At 43.1% G+C, this 23,422-nt stretch overlaps 1 protein-coding gene across 2 annotated transcripts; it reads right to left on the bottom strand.

The window, feature by feature from the left end:
- Positions 1-11,328: 11,328 nt before the first annotated feature.
- RBM24 (RNA binding motif protein 24) lies at positions 11,329-22,109 on the bottom strand. 2 transcript variants are annotated; one of them, XM_082753782.1, is made up of 5 exons: positions 21,554-22,109; positions 20,914-21,037; positions 19,801-19,855; positions 14,313-14,364; positions 13,151-13,442 (listed from the first exon to the last, which is right to left on the bottom strand). In XM_082753782.1, the coding sequence occupies exons 1-5, from the start codon at positions 21,719-21,721 to the stop codon at positions 13,287-13,289; spliced, it is 555 nt and encodes a 184-aa protein (XP_082609908.1). In that variant the 5' UTR covers positions 21,722-22,109; the 3' UTR covers positions 13,151-13,286. The 2 variants fall into 2 exon arrangements, with proteins under 2 accessions (XP_082609907.1, XP_082609908.1); XM_082753781.1 differs by lacking the exon at positions 14,313-14,364 and having other exon boundaries at positions 11,329-13,442; positions 21,554-22,104.
- Between the last annotated feature and the right edge of the window lie 1,313 nt (positions 22,110-23,422).

Here is a 23,422-nt window from a genome sequence, read left to right as displayed (position 1 = left end):
TCTAAACAGTCATTTACACGGTGTCTACAGTTTGTTTCTTGACCATGAAAGTCAAAGGACTCACATGTGCTGAAGTATGGTTCTTAAACATACATAAAGCCTTTTCCATGTCAGTTCCAGAGACTGCAGTCTACAAAAGCAGCGTAATGATCAGGACAGTGTTGAGCAAGTGATTCTAAACCATAAATTGAAATTTCTTCTAAATTTCAGAACTTTTTCACACACTGTAGGAGCTTGGGCAATATTTAGAGGACAGAGAGCAAGATACGTGAGATCTGTGAAAGAAAAAGAGGTGGGATTTGATTATCTGATCATTGATCGTTGTATTTTTGCCACCTTGAGGATTTAGCAGCATGCCTTCCTCCTGTCGCCTTCCCAGCATTCACCAATAGCCAAAAGAAATGATCAGTTTGGTGCAAATCTTTAGAGGATTTGGATGAAATTCCTATTAGGGCAAAAAGAGGCTTTTGAAATCTGCTGTCAACCCATTAGCCCCAAAAACCACTCCAAAGTGATGTATTCTAGGGCAGAGAGAGAATGAAAAATATCTAGAGCACCAAATGTGGCAGCTGGAAATGATTTAAAAAAAAAAAATAAAATACACGAGATGAGTAGGCCAGTAATGTGAGGGGTAAGAGAGGCAGCTGGGAGATTTAAAAGGGAAGGCCTGAGAGCAGCTGAAAGATGCCAGCAGTCTGTTAAAGAGAATGTCGGAGAGCTAAGTGGCTGTGTGTGTGAAGAGAAAGCATGCCACAATGATAAGAAAAACAGCTGGAGAAAAACAAAATCTCAAAGCCTCTGAAACAGGAATGGATATGCAAATTCTCTTAATGCTATTGAAAGAGTGAATGAATGATTTTTTTTTTATTTTTTTGCCTGCTGCTGTACTTTCCTCGTTTTCTTAAATGAACCTTTCCTCTAGAATCCCCAGGAGTCCTTTGCTGCTGCCTCCTCCTCCAATTGATCTCCGAGTTTTTCGTTGTTTCCTCCACAGAAAATAGGTCACTCTGAAAACTCCTGTTTACTTGTTAGTAGTCTCTTAAACTACTGTTTTAACAGTGTATCTTTTCACTTCCTGACCTTATCAAGGCTTTCCCTGCCTGTTATTCAGAATGTGGAATCCCTTTGGAGGAATACCATTCTCTGTGAAGAAAATGTGCTGGTAGCAGTTGATTTGAATAGCTCAAAATCTCATTCTGGGTAGGACCTATTAGATTTAGGTGGCTTTGTATTCCAGAGAGCTAGCTGGAGGAGGCACATTTGGCAGGCTTGAATGGTCTGACAAACAGTCTCTAGAATTTGGCAGGGTCTAAAACAGGCTTGTAATAAGAACTTGGGTGACTTTGGAAAATAAGCTATAAAAATGCACAATGGGGCAGATTTTCAAGGCTTTCTGCATTACAATTGCACATGTATTTTATTATACATACAGCTTATAATTTAATTCCATACATAAATAATAAAGCACCTGGTCACATACATGAATTCAATTTGGGTCTGTGTATCAGTGATGTAAAGACATATGCCCGTGTCTGTATAGAGTAGCATGTTCCTTACCTTTGAAATTGTGGCTCTGCTGTTTCTCAGCTGTGAAAGCAAGAAACAGTATGTGTGTACTTTTTTTTTTTTTTTTTTTTTCCTAGATCATAAGGAGCAAAGAGCTTATGTGAAATGAAGAGTACTGGAGAAGATCTTAATACATTCTGTCCCATCAAAAATTGAAATACAACAACATGAAAAGAGCAAACATGCTGTCTAGCCTCTCTGAAGCTCTTTGCTAATGACCTCCAATGAACTAGAAAATGTTAGAGAGCGTAGTCTCAGCTTGAAGCCTGAGAGGGGGAAAATCACAGGCAGATTGAAGGATGGAAAGAAAGTGAAAGAGGGAACAGAGGTAGTCAATAATTATTTTTCAACAACAACAAAACCCTAATCAGGCAGCAATTTTTTGATAGCTTCCATGCTGCCTGACCTATGCTGCTATGTCCAGACCAACAGAAAAAAGAGCAGCAACAGCAGTTATAGAGGGCATGAAAGTAGAGTCACAGAATAAGAAAATAGTAGAGGAAAAGAAATAAAGAGGTAGATAGTATAAAATGCATAAAAATATATTAGAAATTGCATAAAATATGTTAGAATGAACATTTTATGGAAGACACCTGAATGATTACCATTTATTATTGGTGAAATAGAACTCATAATACAGCATATACTAAATGTTTTAAATAAGGAAACTAATAGGTTCATGTCAGATGTCTTACAACCCAATCTGATAAAATGCCAAATGAGACACAGAGAAATAGAACTTTTGGCAGGGAAAGTTCTATGTGTCTGGCATAAGGAAATGCATTTATCAGTGAGAAGAAATATTCACGGTACAGATTAATTGTTTCTAAAGAAAGTATTTACGTGAACTTTTCAGGTACCTGAAAGCTTCGACTGTGTATTTTAAAAGAAAATATTTTGTTTTGGAAACCCTTGACATTACATTCCCCTAACAGGAGCAATTAACAAAAACATAAACTTATGAGAAATTTTACATATATTCTAATGTCACACTTCTTATGATTAAATAAATTTTTCTATTGCAATAAGAAATTTCAGCTTCCCTGTGTGATGAACTCCTCATTTTCACACAGCAGGAAACTGGGCAATTTATTATTTCACATTCTGGTGTAAATAGAGATGGCCTTTTTTTTTTTTTTTTTAATAAAAAAGAGTTTATGAGAAATGAGTGCAGGTGCACTTATCTGAAAAGAAGTGAGATAGTGTATTTGAGAAATAATGGAGGAGCCACTGTCTGTCTGTTTTTTTTTTCAATGCATCACCTTTGATAGTTGAAATAACTCTGCCTTTTAAATGTCCTGCTTTCCAGCCTCTAGGTTAAGAAGATCTTTGCCAGTGGCTTTGCACCACCTTGTGACTTTGGAGAATTTCCCCTCCAGGAGGCTACCCAGGTTTATGTTCCCATGGTGCTTGAGAGAGAGAGGGAATTTCAGTTTTAGAAAGAAAAACAGTTCTGTCAGTTATAAATATGAAATAGGACAATGATGGAGAGACTGAATTTTCAGAACCTCCTACAGCAGCAGGATGAACCTGTAAATCTAGACAAGCTGCTGTGAAGTCTACAAACTAGAGATGCCTGAGTTTAAATGGATTGCAGTCCTCCAATTCCATAGTTGGCATGGTTCCCCCACAGGCTGCCCTTTGAGTGATCTTACTCCTTATTGTTTCTCAGAAGATCCCGAGGTGAGGTGCTTCCTACGGCTTCTCAGGAATGAGAACACCGTGAGAAATTTCAGTGCACGATTTTTCTTACTGAGAGGGATGTGAGGCATTGGAATGGTTTGCCCAGGGAAGTGGTGGAGTCACCATCCCTGGAGGTCTTTAAAAGACATTTAGATGTTGAACTTAGCGATATGGTTTAGTGGAGGACTTGTTAGTGTTAGGTCAGAGGTTGGACTCGATGATCTTGAGGTCTCTTCCAACCTAGACAATTCAGTGATTCTTAGACTCTGGGGAATAACTTGAGCATCACTTTGACATTTCCTTTTCCCCTCCACACAAAGTCGTTATTAGAAGGGGACCCAAAGCTCATCACAAACATTAACATGTACCTACACATGCCATCGTTCCTGCATATCACACTGATGTACTGGGTCTGGCTGGAATGTTAACTTTCCCGGCAGCAGCCCATTCAGTGCCGTACTCTGTACTTGTAGCTGGAACAGCAGTGTTATCACACCAGTGTTGTGTCTACTGCTGAGCAGCAGTGGCACAGCATTGGGCCTTTCTCTAACCCTCCTAGGGGGTGGGCAAAAAAGTGAGGAGAGAAACATCACTAGGGCAGCTGACCTAAACCAATCAAAGGGATATTCCATACCATGTGGTGTCACACTCAGCAATAAAAGGTGGAAACAGGAAGAAGAGGGGAGGGGTGGGCTCTCGTTGAGAAGACGTCGGTCCTCCTCTCGAACACCGGCTGCGTGCGTTGAGGCCTTGCTTCAAGGACGTGGTCAATCATCGCTCATTTGTGGGAAGTAGAGAGTAATTTCTTTCCTCTGCACTTCCATATAGCTTTCATTTATTTTGTTTGTTTGTTTTCCTCCCTTTTTCCCCTTTCCCTTTTATTTTCCCCTTAGTTAAATTGTTTAGTTCATGGTAGTCTTTATTTAATTATTATAATTATTTCCCTTTAATTAAATTATCCTTATCTCAACCCGTGAGTTGTTCTTTGCTTTACTTCTCCCCCTCCTTATCTAAAGGAGGGGGAGTGAGAGAGCGGTTGTGGGGTTTAGCTGCCCAGCACCTAATGCTCGTAACATAGTCTTTAACAGTCCATTGTACCTCTCAACCTTCCCAGAGGCTTGTGGGTGGTAAGGGATGTGGTACACCCACTCAATACCATGCCTCTTTGCCCAGGCGGTTGTGGGGTTTAGCTGCCCAGCACGGTAAAACCACCACAACTGAAGAGCAGAATTATCCTACCGCTATACACAAGCAAGTGTTGGAGTGCAATGCCATAGGACAGATTTTGGAGCAAGTCAGTGCCTAGTAGAGCAAAGTACTGGTTGTAGGGTTTACCTGCAACTTGCTCTGCTCAACCAAGACTTTGTGAATAGCTCTCTGGAGTTGCCAAATGTTCTTCCAAAGATGAGTGATCTTCTAAATAGCACGGTCTGTGAACAATGAAGGAAAACAGTTTTTTTTTTTTTTTTTGACATGGTTGCTGATACAGGAATTAAAAGCAAGTTAGTATCATTAAATCTTTTACCAGGGCGACTGGCAGAACTTGAGCCTTTGCAGGTAACCCTGCCTAGATTTAATAACATCCCACTGAAAAACAATTTGTTCTCTGGTTGGCATGTTTGTCTTTGGGAGCCACCAAATGGGGAATAGCTACCCTCATTCTCAGGCAGTAAAGACCTGGAAAATTTGCTTTCAGTTTTAAAACTCTGAACAATCATGCCATCCTCGTAAGCACATTAAATACCACAGTAAATGTCAGGAATCCATGTAAATCTTTTCAAATTTGCAAGCAATAGCACTTTTACTGCCACTGAGCAGCCTGCACTCCCGACCCCTTTAAAGCAAACCTCTCAGCCTCCAGCAGTCCTCTCAGGGTGATTCACGCAGATCTTCTGCTCGCAGTCTGGGCCTTGGCTGCAGTCCCTGGGTATGGAGCTGAGCTCCATTGTGCCCAAACCTTGCTATTCTGTCCTCTCTGCAGTGGCGTCTAGGAGCCAAGCAGTCTTCCTGAAACAAAATACTGTTAATACAGTGCAGCTGCATTTCAAATAAACCCTATCTTACATGCTATAGAGGACACAGCGCCTGCTTCTCCCTAACACTGCCGTTCCCTGAGTTTAGGAAGGCTGGATTCCTTGAGGCTCCTCCGCAGACACTGTCTCTCTGCCAACCTGTATTCTTAGCACACTGCTGGCAAGCGCCGCTACCACCATCGGAATCAGACCAAGGCGCTGCATACGGTCTGCATTATGCAGACGACATGATTCAAGGTCTCTCAAGCCAGCTTGCTTCTTCGAAGTTCCAGTGGGCACCAAGGTTTTCTTCCCCAGAAAGGTACTACGGGGCTGCTTTGTTTGCCCTTTGCTTAGCTTCTATTAAGCTAAACCAATGCATGCACACAAGAAAGCCTTTCAACTGCCACGCGCCCTTCGCAGGCCCTCAGCTGAGCTACAGCAGCCCCATGAGGGCGAGCTCCCTTCTGACAGAAGGCCTCTGAAGGCTGGAGGACACGCTTCTCTTTTCACACTCTGCCACTGCTCTCGGAGCTTTACTTTAGATTCTGATTTCTTCTGGCAAGATCCCAGGTGCTGTTAGGCAGGAAAATTGCTGTTCTTGATAAGGTCAGAGGAAAACCAGTTTCAGGGTGCAGTAGTGTAAGTGGAACTGGTGACATTTGCAGAAAAATAAAGCCTGGAGATCTTTGTACTCTCTCTTACATTAAAAACATTCTGAATTATGATGGCGCTTTGGTTACTGAAAGGATGCTCTTTACAGAATATGTGAAAAAGAGTATATGTATTTACTTGATAAAAGAGTTCACTGATGGAAAAAGGCCAGTATTGATGAAAATCAGGAAAGAATAATGCTTAAACTTGCATATTGTAATTACCTAGTATTTGGTTTATGAAGACCACGTTTTCTGTAAACAGTGTTTGTAACATATATTCATGCCAAGGAATGGGCACTAGTTTGTAACCATGCATTGAAAAACAGACTGTGGATATCCCTTATTGCACTGATGTGTTGCTTACCATCTTCCAAAAGTAGGAAGAAAGCGTTGAGCTGAGAGATCAGCCCATTTTTGAGGTCCTTTATCAATAAAGAAATTATAATTGAGACTGACCATCATTTTAAAAGGTTTTGAACACACCTTCAGGAAAAGCTTGTGCTTCAACTTGGTTATGTTTGTGGTTTTTCCCTCGCCATTGTTTACTTATCTGTGTAAAATACCATCAAATTACCTGACTTTTGTAAGTATTTCTAACAGAGTTGCATTCTTGTGCCAAGAAGCTTTGCCTCTAGACTTTCTTTACTTCTATCTTCATTCAGAAATATTGCTAGTGATCAAATTAGGAGATGAATTCCAGTGGTTTGAGCAAATAGCCAGGGAATCCCAATTTTTGGCAACAGTATGTCATCCACAGCCTTGAGCAAGTAATCAGGCCTCCCTTTGAAGCAGCTGGAAAATATACTGATGCAGTATTCTTTTGGAAACTATTCAATTGTAACGGTTCATGTCAGCAAAAAATCTGAACGTTCAACTCTGATCATTTCTAAATGCAGGGATATTTTGTTTTTACACAATTTATAATTTTTTTTTTTTTAATGAACAAAACACAACATATTTAAAGAAAACTTTTTTTTTTTTTTTTTTTTTTCTGGGAGGGAATTGTGTTTAAGCTTTCGCTTATTTTTGTCATTACTAAAAACCAGGACCCCACCCCCAAAAAACAAAACAAAACAAGTTTTTGGTAAAATCCTTTATCTGCATTGCTGGGTAAAAACATTTCATGTTCTTCAAATGTGTCATAAAGATTGATTTGTGCCCTTTGCAAATGCAGAGACAAAGCTTTTTTTAACAAATGAATGGCAAGCAGTGAAATCACTGAGCTTTCCTTATGATCTACCTTTGTCAGTTTGGGCATTTTGTCGTCTTTTGCTCTGGTCTCAAATGAAGTAAGTGGATTCAGAAGAAGGTGAATTGTGGATAGAAAGGGTTCTTTCTTTAATAAGATTTTTTTTTTTTCCCAGATTTCATGATGTTCAAATAAATTTGAGGTAAAAGACTATAGACTTTTCCTAATGTGACTGAAATGATTCATCCACTCTTAAGCAGGAGGTGAGTAAGCACCTGCAAGAGCCCTTGCCCTGTATAGAAGTGCACAGCTCTTGACCCACAACAGCCACATCTAGAGAGGGGAGAACAAGCAGGCACACCTATGGAGCCTGATCTAAAGATTTAAAAATGACTGTACTGAGCTCAAGAGCATATCTATCTCAGAGAGCTCTCATCAATTAATTTGGATTTCTGTATCTCTTGACTTTCAGATGCTTGGTGATGAAGCAATCTTTGGGGGGTTCCTCCCTAATCCACGAGTGATTAGGTCAGAAATAATGATACTGTAAGCTAGCCCAAATTCGTAGCTTATCACAGCAGAATTGGCACATCGAACTGGGAAAAGTTTCAGAGCTATTTTTCTTCACACTGAGAAAAGCTGATAATTGTCCTATGTGCATATCTGCATGTTTGGATGCAGTCATAGTTGGAGCTTTTCCTTACTCTTTGACCCTATGTCAGGCTTATTTGTTCTCACAATTTTTGACTGGGCTTTGGAGGGAAAAAACAAACACAGCAAACCCCCAAGGCCCAATCATTGGTCATAGTAAGCAAAATGTAGATTCACTCATAACTGTTACTATTTTCAAAGCTCTTAAAAACCCTTCATTGCTGCTACTCTAAGATATTTTCTTGGCTTTGCTAAATGCAGTATATAACAATATAACAAATCTGTGCCTTGGGATTCTTATGCCTAGTAATATGGTGGTGTGAAAGTAATAAACTAGTTTAAAAGAGCATTTCCTTATTGTTTTCAGAATGTAGTTGGAACAGTTGGATGTAAGCTTCTAGCATGCATTTTTTATGGACTTGCTAGTCAAGAGGGTGTAATATATACTCTTCTTGATAATAGGAAATGTAGTGTCATGCTGAGTGTTTTTTTTTTTTTCTTTTTTTTGTTACATTACCCTATTCTTCCTACTGTATCACAGGACTGAATATTTGGTGAAAGTTAAAAAAATCCATCATAATCTTCAGTTTACCCATATTTTTTTCATAAAAAAATTTCCTATAGGCCTGAGCTTTTTACAGTTAGACCTTGCCCAGAGCCTGTTTTATTGCTAGTAGTTTGAGGAAGTATCACCTAAAGGTTTGAAATTCAAACACATAGGAAAAAAAAAATGAATGAAGTTACATACTTTGCAGTCGGAATACAATGCTTAGAGGCTTATGTATACTAAAAAATGGAAAATAAATTGAAATTGAACTGAAAACAATTTAAATCAAGTGTGCAGGCAGTTTGAAACTTAAACATAGGTGCAGAACAGAATGCTTTTTCTTACAAAGTTTCGAGCAGAAGTAGGGAATTGCTTAGTTTGAAGAAGCTCAGCATCTGAATAGCAAGACTAAGGGATGTTTTGAATGGTTGCTTCGTGTTTTAATCCTAGTATTTTCATTTCACTTGTTTGAAAAAATTCCATAAAAGTTGCAATGAACTCTAGTAATGCCAAATTGCGTTCATTAGTTATTAGGTAAATGCAGACATTCAGAAAAATGGCAATTCTAGCAGCTTCAGCTTATCAATGCAAATTTTCAAGGCATAACACCTCTTTGATCTACACATTCCTGAACGAAGGTGTTCCTAATTTCAGTTTCTCTCCTCCCTCTGCAAGAAGCTTGGCACCAGTCACTTTTCCATATAAAATGTTTTAAAGGTTTTGAAAACACAATTGAAAATTGTATTGTGTGCTACTTGTTGTTACACATACATATGCCATCTCTCAAGTAAAATGCTAACATTTTGGCTGAGTATTCACATATTTCAAAATTAAGTACTGCTCTTTCTGAGCTATTTTATATTGGTCTTGGTCTATGAACTATTTGCATTTCGTGTATGTGGGGTGTTACTGAGATATACTTTATACACAGAAGTCTGTTCAGCTACACATTTAGCAAGAATAAGGTAGTGTTCATGTTGCATGTCCAAAGCTAGCTTTGCTGGTGGAACTTGCACATTTGCATTTCCACGCAGGTTATTTAAATTGTCAAGTTACGGAGCCAGCATGCAATTGACCTTTATAAGCTGAATCATAAACTTACTCTGTTCCTGTTGTGGCTTATCTCAACGCAGCCCCGCTCCAGGGCAGAGAGCACTCCCCATCACACCACACCCCGGGGTGTCTGTCACTTCCATGTGGAGGCAGGGGAGGGTCCCAGGACACTGGCAGGGGTGTATCCATGTAGGACGAAGATGCCTTCTTTATCCTAGATCAAATAATAGGTTACCATGCCACACATTTTCCTCAGACATCTGTGCCCTCCATCTTCCAGTCAGAGGGACGTCCGCTTTTAATTCCTACGTCCTGTAGACAGACCTTCTCTGGGGAAGATCAGGAAGGGGAAGTGGGAGAAGAGAGTATAAAAGAGCATTTATTAAGGGTTTTCTGCTCACCTCCCAGATGGGCTGCAGCCAAGGGTACTAAGAGAGCTGGCTCCTGTCCCTGTGAGGCTGCTTACTATCATCTTTGAAAGGATATAGAGATCGGGAGAGGTTTTCCATTACGGGAGAAATGCAAATGATGCAACCATCTCCAGAGAGGGCAAGAAGGACGATGCAGAGAACTGCAGACAGCCAGTCTCTGGGACAATCGTGGTGCAAACATCTTAGAAGTCGTTTCTCAGCACATGATGAAAGGGAGAGTGGTGACTGCGAAGAGTCAGCAAGGATTTTCAAGAGTAAATCATGCCAGACCAACCTGATTGCCTCCTGTGATGAACTGCTTTCATCTGTGGATGAGGGGAAAGCAGAGGCTGTTGTCTGCCTTGAGTTTAGCAAGGCTTTTAGTGCAATATTGCACAGAATCCTCACACCCCCTTCTTGGTTTTGCAGCCTAGATGGGCAAAATCCTGACCAGGGTGTTGTTCAAATGGGCTCATACTCTGGAAGCTGGTTACAAACTGAATTCCTCAGGGGTCTGTCCTCTCAGATATCTTTATCAGTGACCGGGAGTAAGAGACAGGATGCAGTACTATCAGGCTGTGGGCTAATGATACTAAATGGAGGGCAGAAGCTGGTGTGCTCAAAACCAGGCCTGCTCAGAGGGATTCACACTTGCTAGAGGACAGGGCCAGCAGGACCCTCTTGAAATGCTGTGGGGACAAATGCAGCACCCTCCATCTTGGAGGGACTGGCCCCCTGTGTAGGCCAGGGCACGAATTGCTTGGCAGCAGCTCTGCTGAAACACACGGGAGGCCTCGGCGTGGGCTGAACGCTGTCAGTGCAAACCCTGGCAGCAGCGAAAGGACTGATATGTGACCATATCAAGTGGAGCACAGGTGGTAGATCAAAGGAATTGATAATTCCCTTTCACTCAGCACTCACTAGACCACATCTGGCAGAATGGATCCAGTCTGGAGTCTCCCAGTGCATGAAAGCAGTTGGTAAACCTGAATTAATCCATCAGAGGGCCCACAAGATGGCTGGAGGCTGGCGCATGAGGCTTAGAGGGAGAGGCTCAGGCAACGGGGTTTGTTCACTGTGCAGAAGAGAACAGCAACTTTGCGGTTCCTAAAGAGGAGCTTGCTGAGAAGATAGGGCTGGGCTCTCTGCCAAAGAATGAGCAACGAAGATCGTAAACGAACACGGGAGGCTTGGGTTAGATATAAGGGGAAAAAAAAATGATACCATGTGGACAAATAGGCAGTGTAACAGATCGCCCAGAGGGGTTGTGCGGTCTGCATTTTAAGACCCAACCGGACAAAGGTATAAGCAACCTGGGCTGGATTAGATGACCTCCCAAAGTCCCCTGCACTCTCGATTCCTTTATGATTACTCAGGGTGGATTTTCTCAGTCTTCTCTGTAGAATTTCGTCCATTTAGTACAGTTTACATCTATCTGTGCATTTAAAGCCATTGCATACGTTTCTCCCCCACACTGGGAAAATTACACAGAAGGTTGGCCCCCTAACTTTAGCTGGACAAGACCTAAGACAACTTGAGCAAAAACTTCAAGAGACGGGATGCGACAATTTTTTTTTTTATTGTTTTTAATATGAGTGAATAGATTAAAAGATCTAAAATGTTTTAAAGCAATATACATACTGAATAAATAATATGCACAGGAGAGTCATGTCTACATTATAACACTGGCTAGTATTCAGAATACTTAAAATAAATCCAGTGACATTGGACAAAGTCCATAAAAATGCTATCCTGTCTTCCCTTGTATGAAATTGTTCAAGTATAAAAAATCCAATACAGTGTTAAAATACTAAATTCCATTTCGGTCAAGAATAAAAATTGCAAGTATTGTAGTTTCACAGGACAATGTAAAGCAGCATTTCCTAGCAAAGGGAAAAATAGTCAGTCTACATACAGATGAGTGAGAAAACTGCACTAATGTATTTGAGAGGTCTACATGGACATCTGTTAGAGGGAAAAAGAATGAACTAGCAATATTTTATGTAAAAACCTAGAAAAGTGTTAATTTAAGGGTACCCTCATACAGTGCACTTACTGAATTTAAATAAATCCAAGTCAAAATCCTTAGTTAATTAGGTTAATATTTAATATGCTACATCTAACCCTACTAAATAATTTATGCCATGAGATGAATACATAATTTTACAGTGTCACATCTAAAGTTGCTTTCTTTAGAGCGCAGCATAGTAAAACTTTCAAAATAAATATTTCTTTTTAAATAGCATAACAATTAAGGCACAGTATAAATCACATACCATTAACCCTTCAAGAACTGCAGTCTTGGTAACAAAAGTTGCCTCGTGTACTGTATGTTCACTAATAAATATTTTAAATACAATCCTGAAATAGATATTAAAATTGTACAAATGGTTTCAGAAAAGAAAATTCCCTTAAAACAGTTCTTAAAGGTTTGAATTCATTAAGCTTCATCCTGCCTTTATTCACAAGTTACGAACAGATGCAATAAATAGAAAGAGAAGGCTGTTGTAGTAAAGGGCTGATCCTATTTTAGAATCAGAATAGCTGACACCAGCAGTTAAAGTTTCCCAAAAGTGAAACAGGATGGGGTGAGGGATTAGGATGTGACAAGCTCATCACATGAGCACGAGTGATGTGTTCTGTCCAGAACTGTCTGTGTTATTGATTGTCTCTACAGCTGTTGCACCCCTTACTTCCACATCACTTGCTCCATAGTTCCACTCATCCAGAGGACAGATAAGAAAATAACTTTGGTGCCTGTCCGCCATCTTACTAGCAGGCCATCTTCCTCGGATTGTTCGATGCCCATTAGTGAAACACTGGGAAGATGCTATCTCACGAAGACAGCTTCTGAAAGCTACAAAGGACGATCAGTGCTTTAAGCTTGTTTCCTCTTAAAATGGATAAAGGTTACATATTGCTGACTCAGTTTTTTCCCCTGGCTCAAACTTTTTGAGTACCATATTCTCACTTATAAAAGGCAGTTTTGCTTCCCTGATACTGTAAAAAATACACCTTTGCTTTTTTGGTTCTCGTTTCTTTGTTTTAAAATATGAAGTCCCATTGCTACTCTGCCACTCTTTCATGACAGTACAGTATTATTTTTTTTCCATTTTCTTCGGGATTGACACTTGAAACTAGACATGCCACGCTACCCCTCCCCTCTAACAACATGATTTGGATGCATACTGTATGAAGACAGCGGAACAAAATTCTTTAGTTTCGCAACAGCATCGCTTTCCTTAAAGCTCCTTAGTTAACATCAATCGTCTCTGAACAACTACTTATACTGGAAGGCCGAAAAGAGGAAGAGAAAGAGCGAGCTTCCCTCAGGAGTCCATCTGCTATTGCATACGGTCTGCCTGCAGCTGTTGGGGTTGGTACTGGCCAAAAGCCGCGGCAGCCGCGGCAGCCGTCCCCGGTGCTGCTGCGGTGATGGGCTGCTGCACCGCGTAGCCATAGCCCCCCGCTGCCACGTAGCCGGCGGCGGCAGCGGGCGAGGCGGCGTAGGGGTACTGCTCATAGGCGGCCGCGGCGGCCGAGTACTGGGCGTACGCAGCTCCGGTGTAGTCGATGTAGGGCGTAGTGGAAGCAGCGGCTGCTGCGGGCTGCACGTGGGGTATTACCACTCCGGGCTGCACAAAAGCCTGTGGATAGACATAGTGAGCTGGGATCCTGTTGAAAGATGGGAGAGGGAGTCAGAGGGTGGTAGGCGAGTCGGCGCCGAAGCGGCACATCCATACTCCGAACTAAACCAAACTCAATTTAGTTGTTGTTATGTGCATAGGGTTGCCACAATAACGAGGCTGGATGGACCAATTATCAGATCCCTGGCCCAAAGAGGTGCGTTGCTCCAAAGCACAGCGTTCTAGCTGACTTAAAGAGGAGCGTTTAATGTTGCTTGAGGATAACACATGTAATGCTGTTAAAACCTTTAGAAGGACCAGGATTTCTGATGTCACTTTTAAGGCAACTCTAAAGGAGTAATCTTGATTGCAGTATTTATTTTCAAAACACCTACAAGCATTGTTTTTTTTTTTTTATACTGCTCCTCACTGAACTACTTGACTCTTAGTGAAATTATTTCCTGTGAGTACTCTTATTAATAGTAACTGAGCAGTTTGACAGTGTCACTGTAATGGGTTTGACAGTAGCCAATAAGGCAACAAAACGGTTTAACCCTGATTTTATGTAAAGTCTTCTCGGGGGGGGGGCAGGAAAGACAAGTGTATTGTGGCAACCCTACTTAAGTTGCTATGCAGACTCAGCACACATTAATTTCTCTGCAACCTCAGTCACCCTTATTAAAAATAAGAAAAAAAAACAACAACAACAACACAGGCGACAAAGGAGTTTAAATAAAGTTCACAAGTGTGGTAAACACAGCAAGAATCACACTTTCCAAACGAACTATAGTGCAGCTCACTCCGTCACAAGAGGCCATTGAGGGGAAGCTACATAGATGCTATTAAAATCCATAACAGTGACTCCTAAGTACATGTGCATCACACTTCTATAAAGTTCATAAGGACACAAGGGTCAAACCTGTTTGATTATCAGGCCACTGATGTCCTGTTTTGTGCCAGCTTGTTTATTTCTATGCAAGACATACAGCATAGAGTTTTTTGGGAGGTGGGCATAGGATTAAGTCTAAATAGATCTGGTGCTTAACAAAAGCAAAAAACAAAAAAAACAAAAACAAGAACACAGATTTATGGCTTAAGCAATAACCATTCCGAACAGAGCAGTACACACACTTTCCCATCTTCTCCAAGTCACAAAACTTGCTTACTTGGCTTGTTTATTTAACCCTTCAGTTTTGAAAACTGGTCATGTCATTGTTTTAGCACACAAGCATACATATAAATTCATCTCATAGTCGTGTTTTATCATATAATGCAATTTTTAGAAATAACGTATCTAACATAATTTTCATTTTACATTCATAGTCCTGTCTCACATCTGAATTTCCACAGGGAAGTCCTTCATGCATGGAACTCAGTTCCAGAGAGTGCATCTTGATAAAGCCATGAAAAACTGCTTGTGCAAATTTACTACTATTTGATACTGAAATTTACCTTTACACAGAAGTCGGAAGACTGCACAACCCTTTTAGTGCACTGTAAGCACAGATGCAAATTGCAACAGTACAATCTGTCCTCCAAATGCAAGTTTTCATTGAAAGGTTTTTGTTTGTTTAATTTTTAAAATAACTTCAAGAATTGCTTAACTGGGCAACAAGGAAACATTTCCATCAGAAGGGACATTGTCAACTAGATTCACAGCAAACTACAGCTTAAAATATGTGATAACCAGACTTTGGAACAGCCCAGTTTTCTTTTAAGAGAAAAAGAGCTCGGTGGAGTGGATAAGAGTGCTAGCAGAGAGGAGTTTTCAGTTGCCGTCTTTCAGAACATGACACCACAACATGAACACCACAATCATAAAAACCCAACATGTCAACAGAACTCATGTCCTACTGTGTGAAGGGAGAAATGAAAAAAAATGAGAGTGACAAATAGGGGGTGGGGAGGGAAAGAAAACATAAAACAAAACAGTAAGTTGGGTTTTTAAAACTCACCTCATTTATGAAGTGATTAGCCAGAAGTGCATTTGAAGCATACTTAAGCTGGCTCTGTGCATTTAAATATCCATCATTACCTGAGCTCTCCATCCGAAATGGATGAGCAAAAACAAGCATTTTGTATTGGTCACCAGCCAAGCACAATCCTAACAAATATAACACCAGGTTTCTTAAGCATTAAGTAAAGAGGAACAAAAACAAATTTGAAGTCAGTGAGAGCCTTTTCTGTATCACGTAAGAGCCCATTTAACATCACATCACAGTACTTGTTACATACGGCATTGATGAGACAGAATAATTCTAACCGAAGGGATACAACGAGAGAGCTTATCTAGGTGCTTGTGTTGTCTCAAACTGATGGTACTAAGATTTTCTTAGGACATTAGGACACTCGACCGTATCCTTGAACAAGACGGAAAGATACATGTGCTCCCACTTAAACTCTTGTGACTTGTTTTATTAAGCCAAGAAAATAACAGGTGGCGAAGTTATGAAACATTATCTGTTTGCCACGTCTTACCCTACAATAAACATAAACCCTGTGCAGGCTCCTCACCACCATGCCATTTCACACATGGTGATTGACAGCGTAAGCTGCAGTGGGGCTATTTTTGATCATCTGTCATGCTGCAACTGTTTTGAGTCGAGTACAATGGCTTTATATGGCCAAAGTAAATTTCTACCTTCTGCAGAGGCCAGCACATGCAGACCTCAGCCATTCAGAGCCTCACTGCTTTTAATGCTCTTCCAGGTCAAAAGTTGAAAAAGCAATTTCCAATTAGGCTGGCTATCCTTCGACTCATTAATTTTAAATAAAAGCTGCTGCTTTGTTTTTCAAAGTAAGTGTGTGAGAATTGTACGTGGTTTAAGCATTCTTTCCTGGCAGTAGTTTTTATTTTGGAACATATATTTGTTGTTTTAAGCTTTTGCACTAAAGGCGAAGGAAAGCCACATTTAACTTCAGCAGTAACTGTAGCTTTGGGATGTTCAAAATGAAATGGCATTCGCTCCTGCAACGTGCCTTAAGACTTTCATTGTTGTTGTAACAGGTTTGTGTTTTACTAAGACCTCTGAATACAAGCCTATAAGTGATAATAAAATGGCAGCTAATTGTTTCAAAGGAAAGAAAGGACTTTTTAGACTAATGCAAAGAGCTGTGTCATACAGAAATTCATCAGTAGTAATGCATAAGTGACTCTCAACATTACATTCTTGAGAAGGTAGTTATTGAACTTGGAAAGAAATGTTTTGCTCTGGACCATCATCGGGTTTTGTAAGCATAGTTAGAGAGTAGATTTTAGTCAATGAACAGACTTCCTGAGAGCAGGAATAGGGTACAGAAGCATCAAGAGATACAACACCCCTGACATGCTTCCTTTTAAATTTGTGTCTGGTAACAGTAAGAGGACATTAGCTTCCTGTGGGTTAACTTTTGACTGTTGAGGCTTCATACCCTAGCTCCAGATTATCAGTAGTCTACTATTATACAGATCTGATCACAAACTCAGGAGAAGGCATTTCCTTCTCTCTTAAGGAGGGCTGAATTGCCTATCTCGTAGAAGGCAGGTAGTATCAGCTAACCATTTGATAATAAACTTACTAACTTGGGATTTAACTAGGGTCTGAACTAAAAACTAAGAGGATGTTCTCATTTTGTGTGAGATACAAGTTTTAGACAATAAACAAAGGGAAAAAAATTCGCCAGCAGGACAAGTCATCACCTGCACCAGTGCCTCAGCATAACCCCGTATTTTTCCATCGGTGCTAAAGTAAAAATTACAGAAGCAAAATGAGAAAAACACTTTTACGAGGCAAAGTCATCCTCCCCCTCCATAAATTCCTATTGAATTCAGAGATAGTATTTTAATAAACAATCCTGAAAACAGAGCGGTATAGATAACCAGTCCTGTGATCAAACAGCTTCCTAGGAAACTCACCAACAGTATGACAGATGCTGAATTTAAAGAGCAGGGTGAAATGTTAATTGGTGGCCGAGTTGGTCTCTGCAGTACTGAATAAAGAAGAATTCCCAGGATTTAAATGCTTCATGCATTGAAGCTAATCTAGTTGCTGGCTCCCTCCACCTCAATAATGTTGTGCTTAATTCAGAATATTGCCCTTACTGTATCTTCTCAGTAAAGTAATGCAACATAATCCAATTATCTTCAGTTTCTTGCTTGGTAGGTGGGGAACCATAACAAAACACTGCTGACCATGCCAGAGCATGGCTGCCCCTCACTAATTTGCACTCTGGTAGGAAAAAATAAAAATAAAATGTTTGGGGCTTTTATGCTTGGATTAGCAGAGTGTTGGTAGTGATTCATCACTACAACCTGTTCAACACAGCGTATTAGTAAAGTGTACTTTTTCAGAGTGCAACTGCACAGGAGGAAGAAAGGCTTTAAGGTGACCACATATTTCAGTGCAATCCATGCAACATCCTCTACGAGTAAACTCTTAGATGAAATAGATGCCAGTAAGCACTGAAACAGCCCCACTTTATTCTCAAGTTAAAAAAAAAAAAAAAAAGAGAATGAAGGTGTTCATTCATCCTAATAAATGCTGTTCTTCCTAAGCCAAACTGTTTTCTTTAGAAAAGACACAGGTTACTGGAAATTTTGAGGGGGAAGCAGGGTTAATCATCTCATTTGTTTGCACATAGCAAAAGAATGGCAAAACCTGGGACTAACATTCATTTTCTTCAGATTTATATACATTGCATTAGAAAAAAACACAACCTTATTCAGCCTGCTGGAAGAATTTCCCTGACCTGAACAAGATTTAAGTGACCTATTGTAGGCTTAGGGTAGGTAAAGCAAGAAAGAGCCCTACATTTGCACAGCCCTTGAAGCAAGGGAGTGCACAGGGTCTTCTTCTTTTTGCTGTGCTATGAAAATAGTCTCTCCATGGCTGATCTGTGGGCATTTCACTGGGTCCTCTGAGCACCAGTGCTTGAGCAGCTCTGCAGACAGCACACTCCACCTCCTGCCTACCTTAGCGCAGGCATCATAAACTGATTGCTGCATATACCCTGTCGGCTCCTCACTTCAAAGAAGTCAAACAAAATACAGCAGAGGAAAATCATAGGAAGATGAAGAAGGAAAAAAAAAAAAAACAACAAAGTTTTCCACAACCTCTCCAAGTGTCTGAGAAGAGCAAACATTCTCTTTTAAGAGTTCATAAAGTGTCCAGGAAAACTTCTTCCTACAGTTCTGAGGACACGAACTTTGCCTATAGATGAACTGAGAAGCTGTTCTTGCTTAGTAACAGCTAGGTGCACTATTCTAGCTTTCCTAGTCAAATAAACAAAACACATTTGTGACGCATTTTCCCTACTTTATTGTTAGCTTAACTCATTAATTAGCAAAATGCATTATTTTGCGATGTGCTTCTCAGCCAGTGTGCATTAGTGAAGTGACACTGTATGGGAAGTTTAAAGCAGACCTCACCTCCTAATTATATGCCTATACGAAGCAAGAGTTAGAAATACTTAGGAATGGTATACTCGAGTAAAGGAGAAATGTGCTATTTATTAAAGTCAGAGTGAAGAAAAAAAAATCTCCAATTAGAAAGCCCAAATGGACGCACATTGTTAATAAGGAGCTCCACACCCCTCCCAAGAACAAAACCCCCAAAATTATGAACATGCAAGCAATATGTTGATTTACTTAAAAATCAAGAAGTCACACGATTTAGCACTCACTACAAAATAAGGTTAAAAAAGTCACAAGCTACAGCTTGAAAGCAAGGAAACAAAAAAGGCCCTTTGCTCCCCATGGCAAAGTCACTCCTCAACAACAAAAACAAAATTAAAAAGACCCCCCCAAAAAAACTTTCACTACAGCTCTTTCAAGTAAATAAAAGCACACAGTTTAGCTATCAACACCACTTCATTACTGTAATAAATAAATAAAAAAAAGCACACGGAGGTCTATTGACTATATGAAAAAAACATACATGCATCGTTAATCACCATTTTAGCTTGTTTGTGTTTGAGTCTACTGGTTACAGAGTTTAATTCCAAACAGAACTATTCCACCTCTTATCATCATATCCTTCTGATCAGTTATCTTAACTGTAAACGATCCCTGTCAGATTAGAAAGAGATAAATAACATTGAGTCAAGCTGAAAAACGAGAAACGGGGCACAGCAATCTTGCATAAAGTCATACCTCCTTGTTTTATCATAGGGTCATACGGGACTGGACTGCTTAGGTGGAAGGGACACATCCCACACAACTTGACTCGGCTACAGCATTCAGAACATTACCGACAAGGTGAGCACATCTACGGGCATACGTTTGCAAGTCTGAGAGCTTCAGTATTGCTGGTGAGTTTATAAGGCTGCTACTGCAAGAGGCCTTCAAGGATCATACTTTTTCTTTCTGTTTTATTTTTTTACAAAAAGACTTTTCCTCCCCTGTTTGAGGTCCCATTGAACAGACTTACCCAAAAGGCCTCTGTATGAGAGCTGGATGAAGCTGCTGAACACCAAAGGCAAAACCTACCAACAGAAACACATCACATTCTCTGTATGAGTGTTCTTCTGCTCCTTGTTTATGCCGTACATGCACACGCACACAAGCACAGAGTAACAGCCTTCACCAACCACCTCCAGTGACGGTGCCTGCAAGGCTGTAGCTCCACAGTCTAGAAAGCAAAACATATCAACCCATACACACACACACACACGTGCACACAGAAATTAAAACAGTGATGTGCACTTTCATAGAGACGTTCAGAAGAATGACTTTGGCTGAACAACGAGCACAAAGTTTTCATTAACTTTGTGCTCCATCCTGGTCCTTAATGCCAGCCCCTGAAGGATGATACAGGATTTATGTACTTTCAACAGGATCAAATTTGAGCCCTCTCTGCACGAGGACTGAGCATGGGGGTCAAATCCTAACTTAATTTCTCTTCTCCAAATGCTGCCCAAGCATAATGACCCCCCCTTTCCTTTGTGGGCACTAAATTACTCACGAGAGCGTTCCTCGGGCTAAGCACACAGGAATTCAGAGCAGCTTCCTTCAGAGCAGCAGCGTGCACACACACACTGCGTCCCCAGCTCTCTCGGTGTGAAGTTTGGGAAGCGGACAGGACATCACACTGGCTCAAATATGGGCTTAGGAAGAGCCGTTTCATTTTAAAGTCTGCCTAATAGCTCCCATCTGCCTCGGGACTTTGCTCTAACTTACTGTTTGTATTAATAAGACCGCACACATTGGAGGCGATTCATCCCTGGGCCGATCTTTCCCTGCAGCGATACTGTAAATGGTCAGCGCCACTGCGTTCCCCGCAGGGGGAATAACCACTGAAAGTGTCCGAGCTGTGCAAATCTTCCTGGAGAACTTCAGATAACATCAGCCCCGATTGCTTTTGGCGTTTAAACAGGGCTTGTGTAGGGAATAGCCAGAAAAGTGCCTACACGCTGCCTTCAAAAACCGAAACCAAAGCACACCCGCTGGACGTGCAGCACGGCGCCACCTTTTAAAAGCTTCTCTGCCTGCAGAAAGCTCGGGCGCCCACAGACAAGCCGTGGGAGGGGGTCCACATCCTCACCTGGCTGCATTATCCTCGGCTTTGCACCCAGGTACGCCAGGTTGACGTTGGCTTTCCTGCCATCGATGATGGGGTTGGGGTCCTTGCAGGCTCTCTCCGCAGCGGCTCTGTCAGCCATGGTGACCTGGGGAAGGGTGGGTGGGTGGGTTACGGTCACATAGGGTGGTAGTGGGGCAGCCCCCGACCCTCAGCCACCCTTCGGGGAGTGGGCTGAGGGGCTGAAGGGCTGAGGGGCTGTGGGGTGGAGGGAACGGGCCGGGCCCTGCTGGCGGCAGCCTGCCGGGCAGATAACCCTGTAATCGGGGAGCAGCAGGCGCTCTGGCAGGGCAGCCAGGAGGAGATTCCCCCAGCTCCACGCCTTGGTGGGGAGGGAAAAGGGAAGGAAAGGAAAGGAAGAGGAAGAAAAGGAAAGGAAAAAGAAGACGAGAAAGAGAGAGAGAGAGGAGGAGAGGAAGAAAGAGAAAGAGAGAGAGAGGGAGGAAGAGAGGAAGAAAGAGAAAGAGAGAGGGAAAGAGAGGAAGAAAGAGAGAGAGAGAGAAAGAAAGATCAGAAAAGGAGGGAAAAGGGGGAAAAGTAGCAGAGGAGGGGGGCGCAAAGCCCCCCGCCGCCCCGGCCCCGCTCCCCGCCGCCCGGCACTTACAAAGCCGTATCCCCGGGACTTGCCGGTCTGCCGGTCGGTGATGACCACCGCCTCCTCGATGTCGCCGAAGACCTCGAAGTACTTGCGCAGGCTGGAGTCGGTGGTGTGGTAGGGCAGCCCCCCGACGAAGATCTTGGTGTAGGTGGTGTCCTTCTGCGTCGTGTGCATCTTCCGCCCGGCCCCGCGGGGCGCCGCGCTCCGCACCCAGGGGTGGCGGCCGGGGCGAGCCCCCCGCTGCCCGCTGAGCCCCTCGCCTCCGCTCCCCCTGCTCCCGGCTGGCCGGCCCCCTCTCTCCTGGCCCTCCCGGCTCCTCCCGGCACCCGGCTAAGGGGCCAGTCCCTCTCGGAGCTGCCTCCTCCCTCCCGAGCCTCCGGGGCTCTCGGGGTCGGCGGCGGGAGGAAGAAGAGGAGGAGGAGGAGGAGAGGAGGAGGAGGAGGAGGAGAGGCACCGGGAGCCGGCAGGAGCAGCGGCTGGCAGGGCAGAGCAGCGCACAGCACAGCGGCACGGCAGCGCGGGGCCTCCCCCCCCCTAAAAGGCACCGGGTCGGGCACTCTCGGTTCCTCCTCCTCCTCCTCCTCCTCCTTCTCCTCCTCGCAGGGGCGGGGACGGCGGCAGCCCGGCCCCCCCGGGGCTGGCACACAGCTGGTGGCAACAGCTGGATGCCCCCTGCACGCTGGGACCCCCGGGCTGAGGGGCTGCTCCGGGAACGGGGGGAGCCCAAAATGGGGCTGCGAGACCCCCGAGAGCCGCTTGGGCTCGGGTGGATGAGGGGAGCCCCGGGGGGGTCACCGCGGAGAGCATCTCATGGTTGCACCCTCAGCTGAGACCCCGGCCCCTCGGTCCTGTGCCCCCGGGGGGGCAAAGCTGGGGTGCTGGGGTGGTGCTGGTGGCTGCTTGTTGCTCTGGGCACAGGGAGAGAGGAATTGGGGAAGCTGCTTCCCTCCTCTTTCCCCCCTGGAGGAACGAGAACCGGGCAGGACCCCGAGGAACAAAAGAGAGGAGGCCTGTGGGACACGGAGGGCTGTGGGAGCCGGGGGGGAGGGAGGCTCACAGGGCGGCAGGAAGGATGGGAGGAAGGTTAAGGACTGGAGAGAACAGATGTGCACATGTGTATGGGCTGCTGGGCCATTCCCTCGTGGTCACGGAGTCTTGGTAAGTGCTGGTGTCTCATTTTCCTCCTTCTCCTAGTGCTTTTGGCTGTTGGGCTTTTTTCCTGTGGAGTACCTTGTAAAAAAAGAGCACCGGTTTGCAAAAGGGACTTTGACAAAACTTTTCAGCCCCTCCAGTGCCAAACCTTACCCATAATGACAACACTAACCCCTAGACTCTGGCTCTGCTTGCCCCATTTCTAACCTTGGCCCCATCTGATTTTTTTCAGCAGCCTTTGTCCTAGCTCTAATGGCCTGTACAGTACCTAGGCCATGCTGTCTCTAAAACTAGCCCCAGACCCTACCTGAGCCTTAAGGTTGTCCAGATTAAATTGTGTGGGTTAGTATGTTAGCACTAACTGAGTCAAGCCTAGCAACACTAGCAGCATCTTGAGACATGAAAGGCTGAGAGCTGGGGTGTTTTAGCCTCGAAATGAGGAGGCCCAAAGAGAATCTTATCAATGTGCATAAATACCTGATGGGAGGATGCAACGAAGACAGAGCCGGGCTCTTTTCAATGGTGCCCAGTGCCAGGACAAGAGGCGAGGGGCACAAACCAGAGCACAGGAGGTTCTGGCTAAACACCAGGCAGCACCTCTGTGCTGTGCGGGTGATGGAGTGCTGGCACAGGTAGCCTGGAGAGGCAGTGAGGTCTCCCTTCTTGGAGATCTTCAAAAGATGCCTGGACATGGTCCTGGGCAACCTGCTCTGGGTGGCCCTG

The sequence above is a fragment of the Aythya marila genome (assembly GCF_965140915.1).
Source record: "Aythya marila genome assembly, chromosome: 2".
Classification (NCBI taxonomy): Eukaryota; Metazoa; Chordata; class Aves; order Anseriformes; family Anatidae; genus Aythya; species Aythya marila.
Note: the sequence above shows the minus strand (reverse complement) of the source record. Positions and strands in the feature narration are given on the sequence as shown.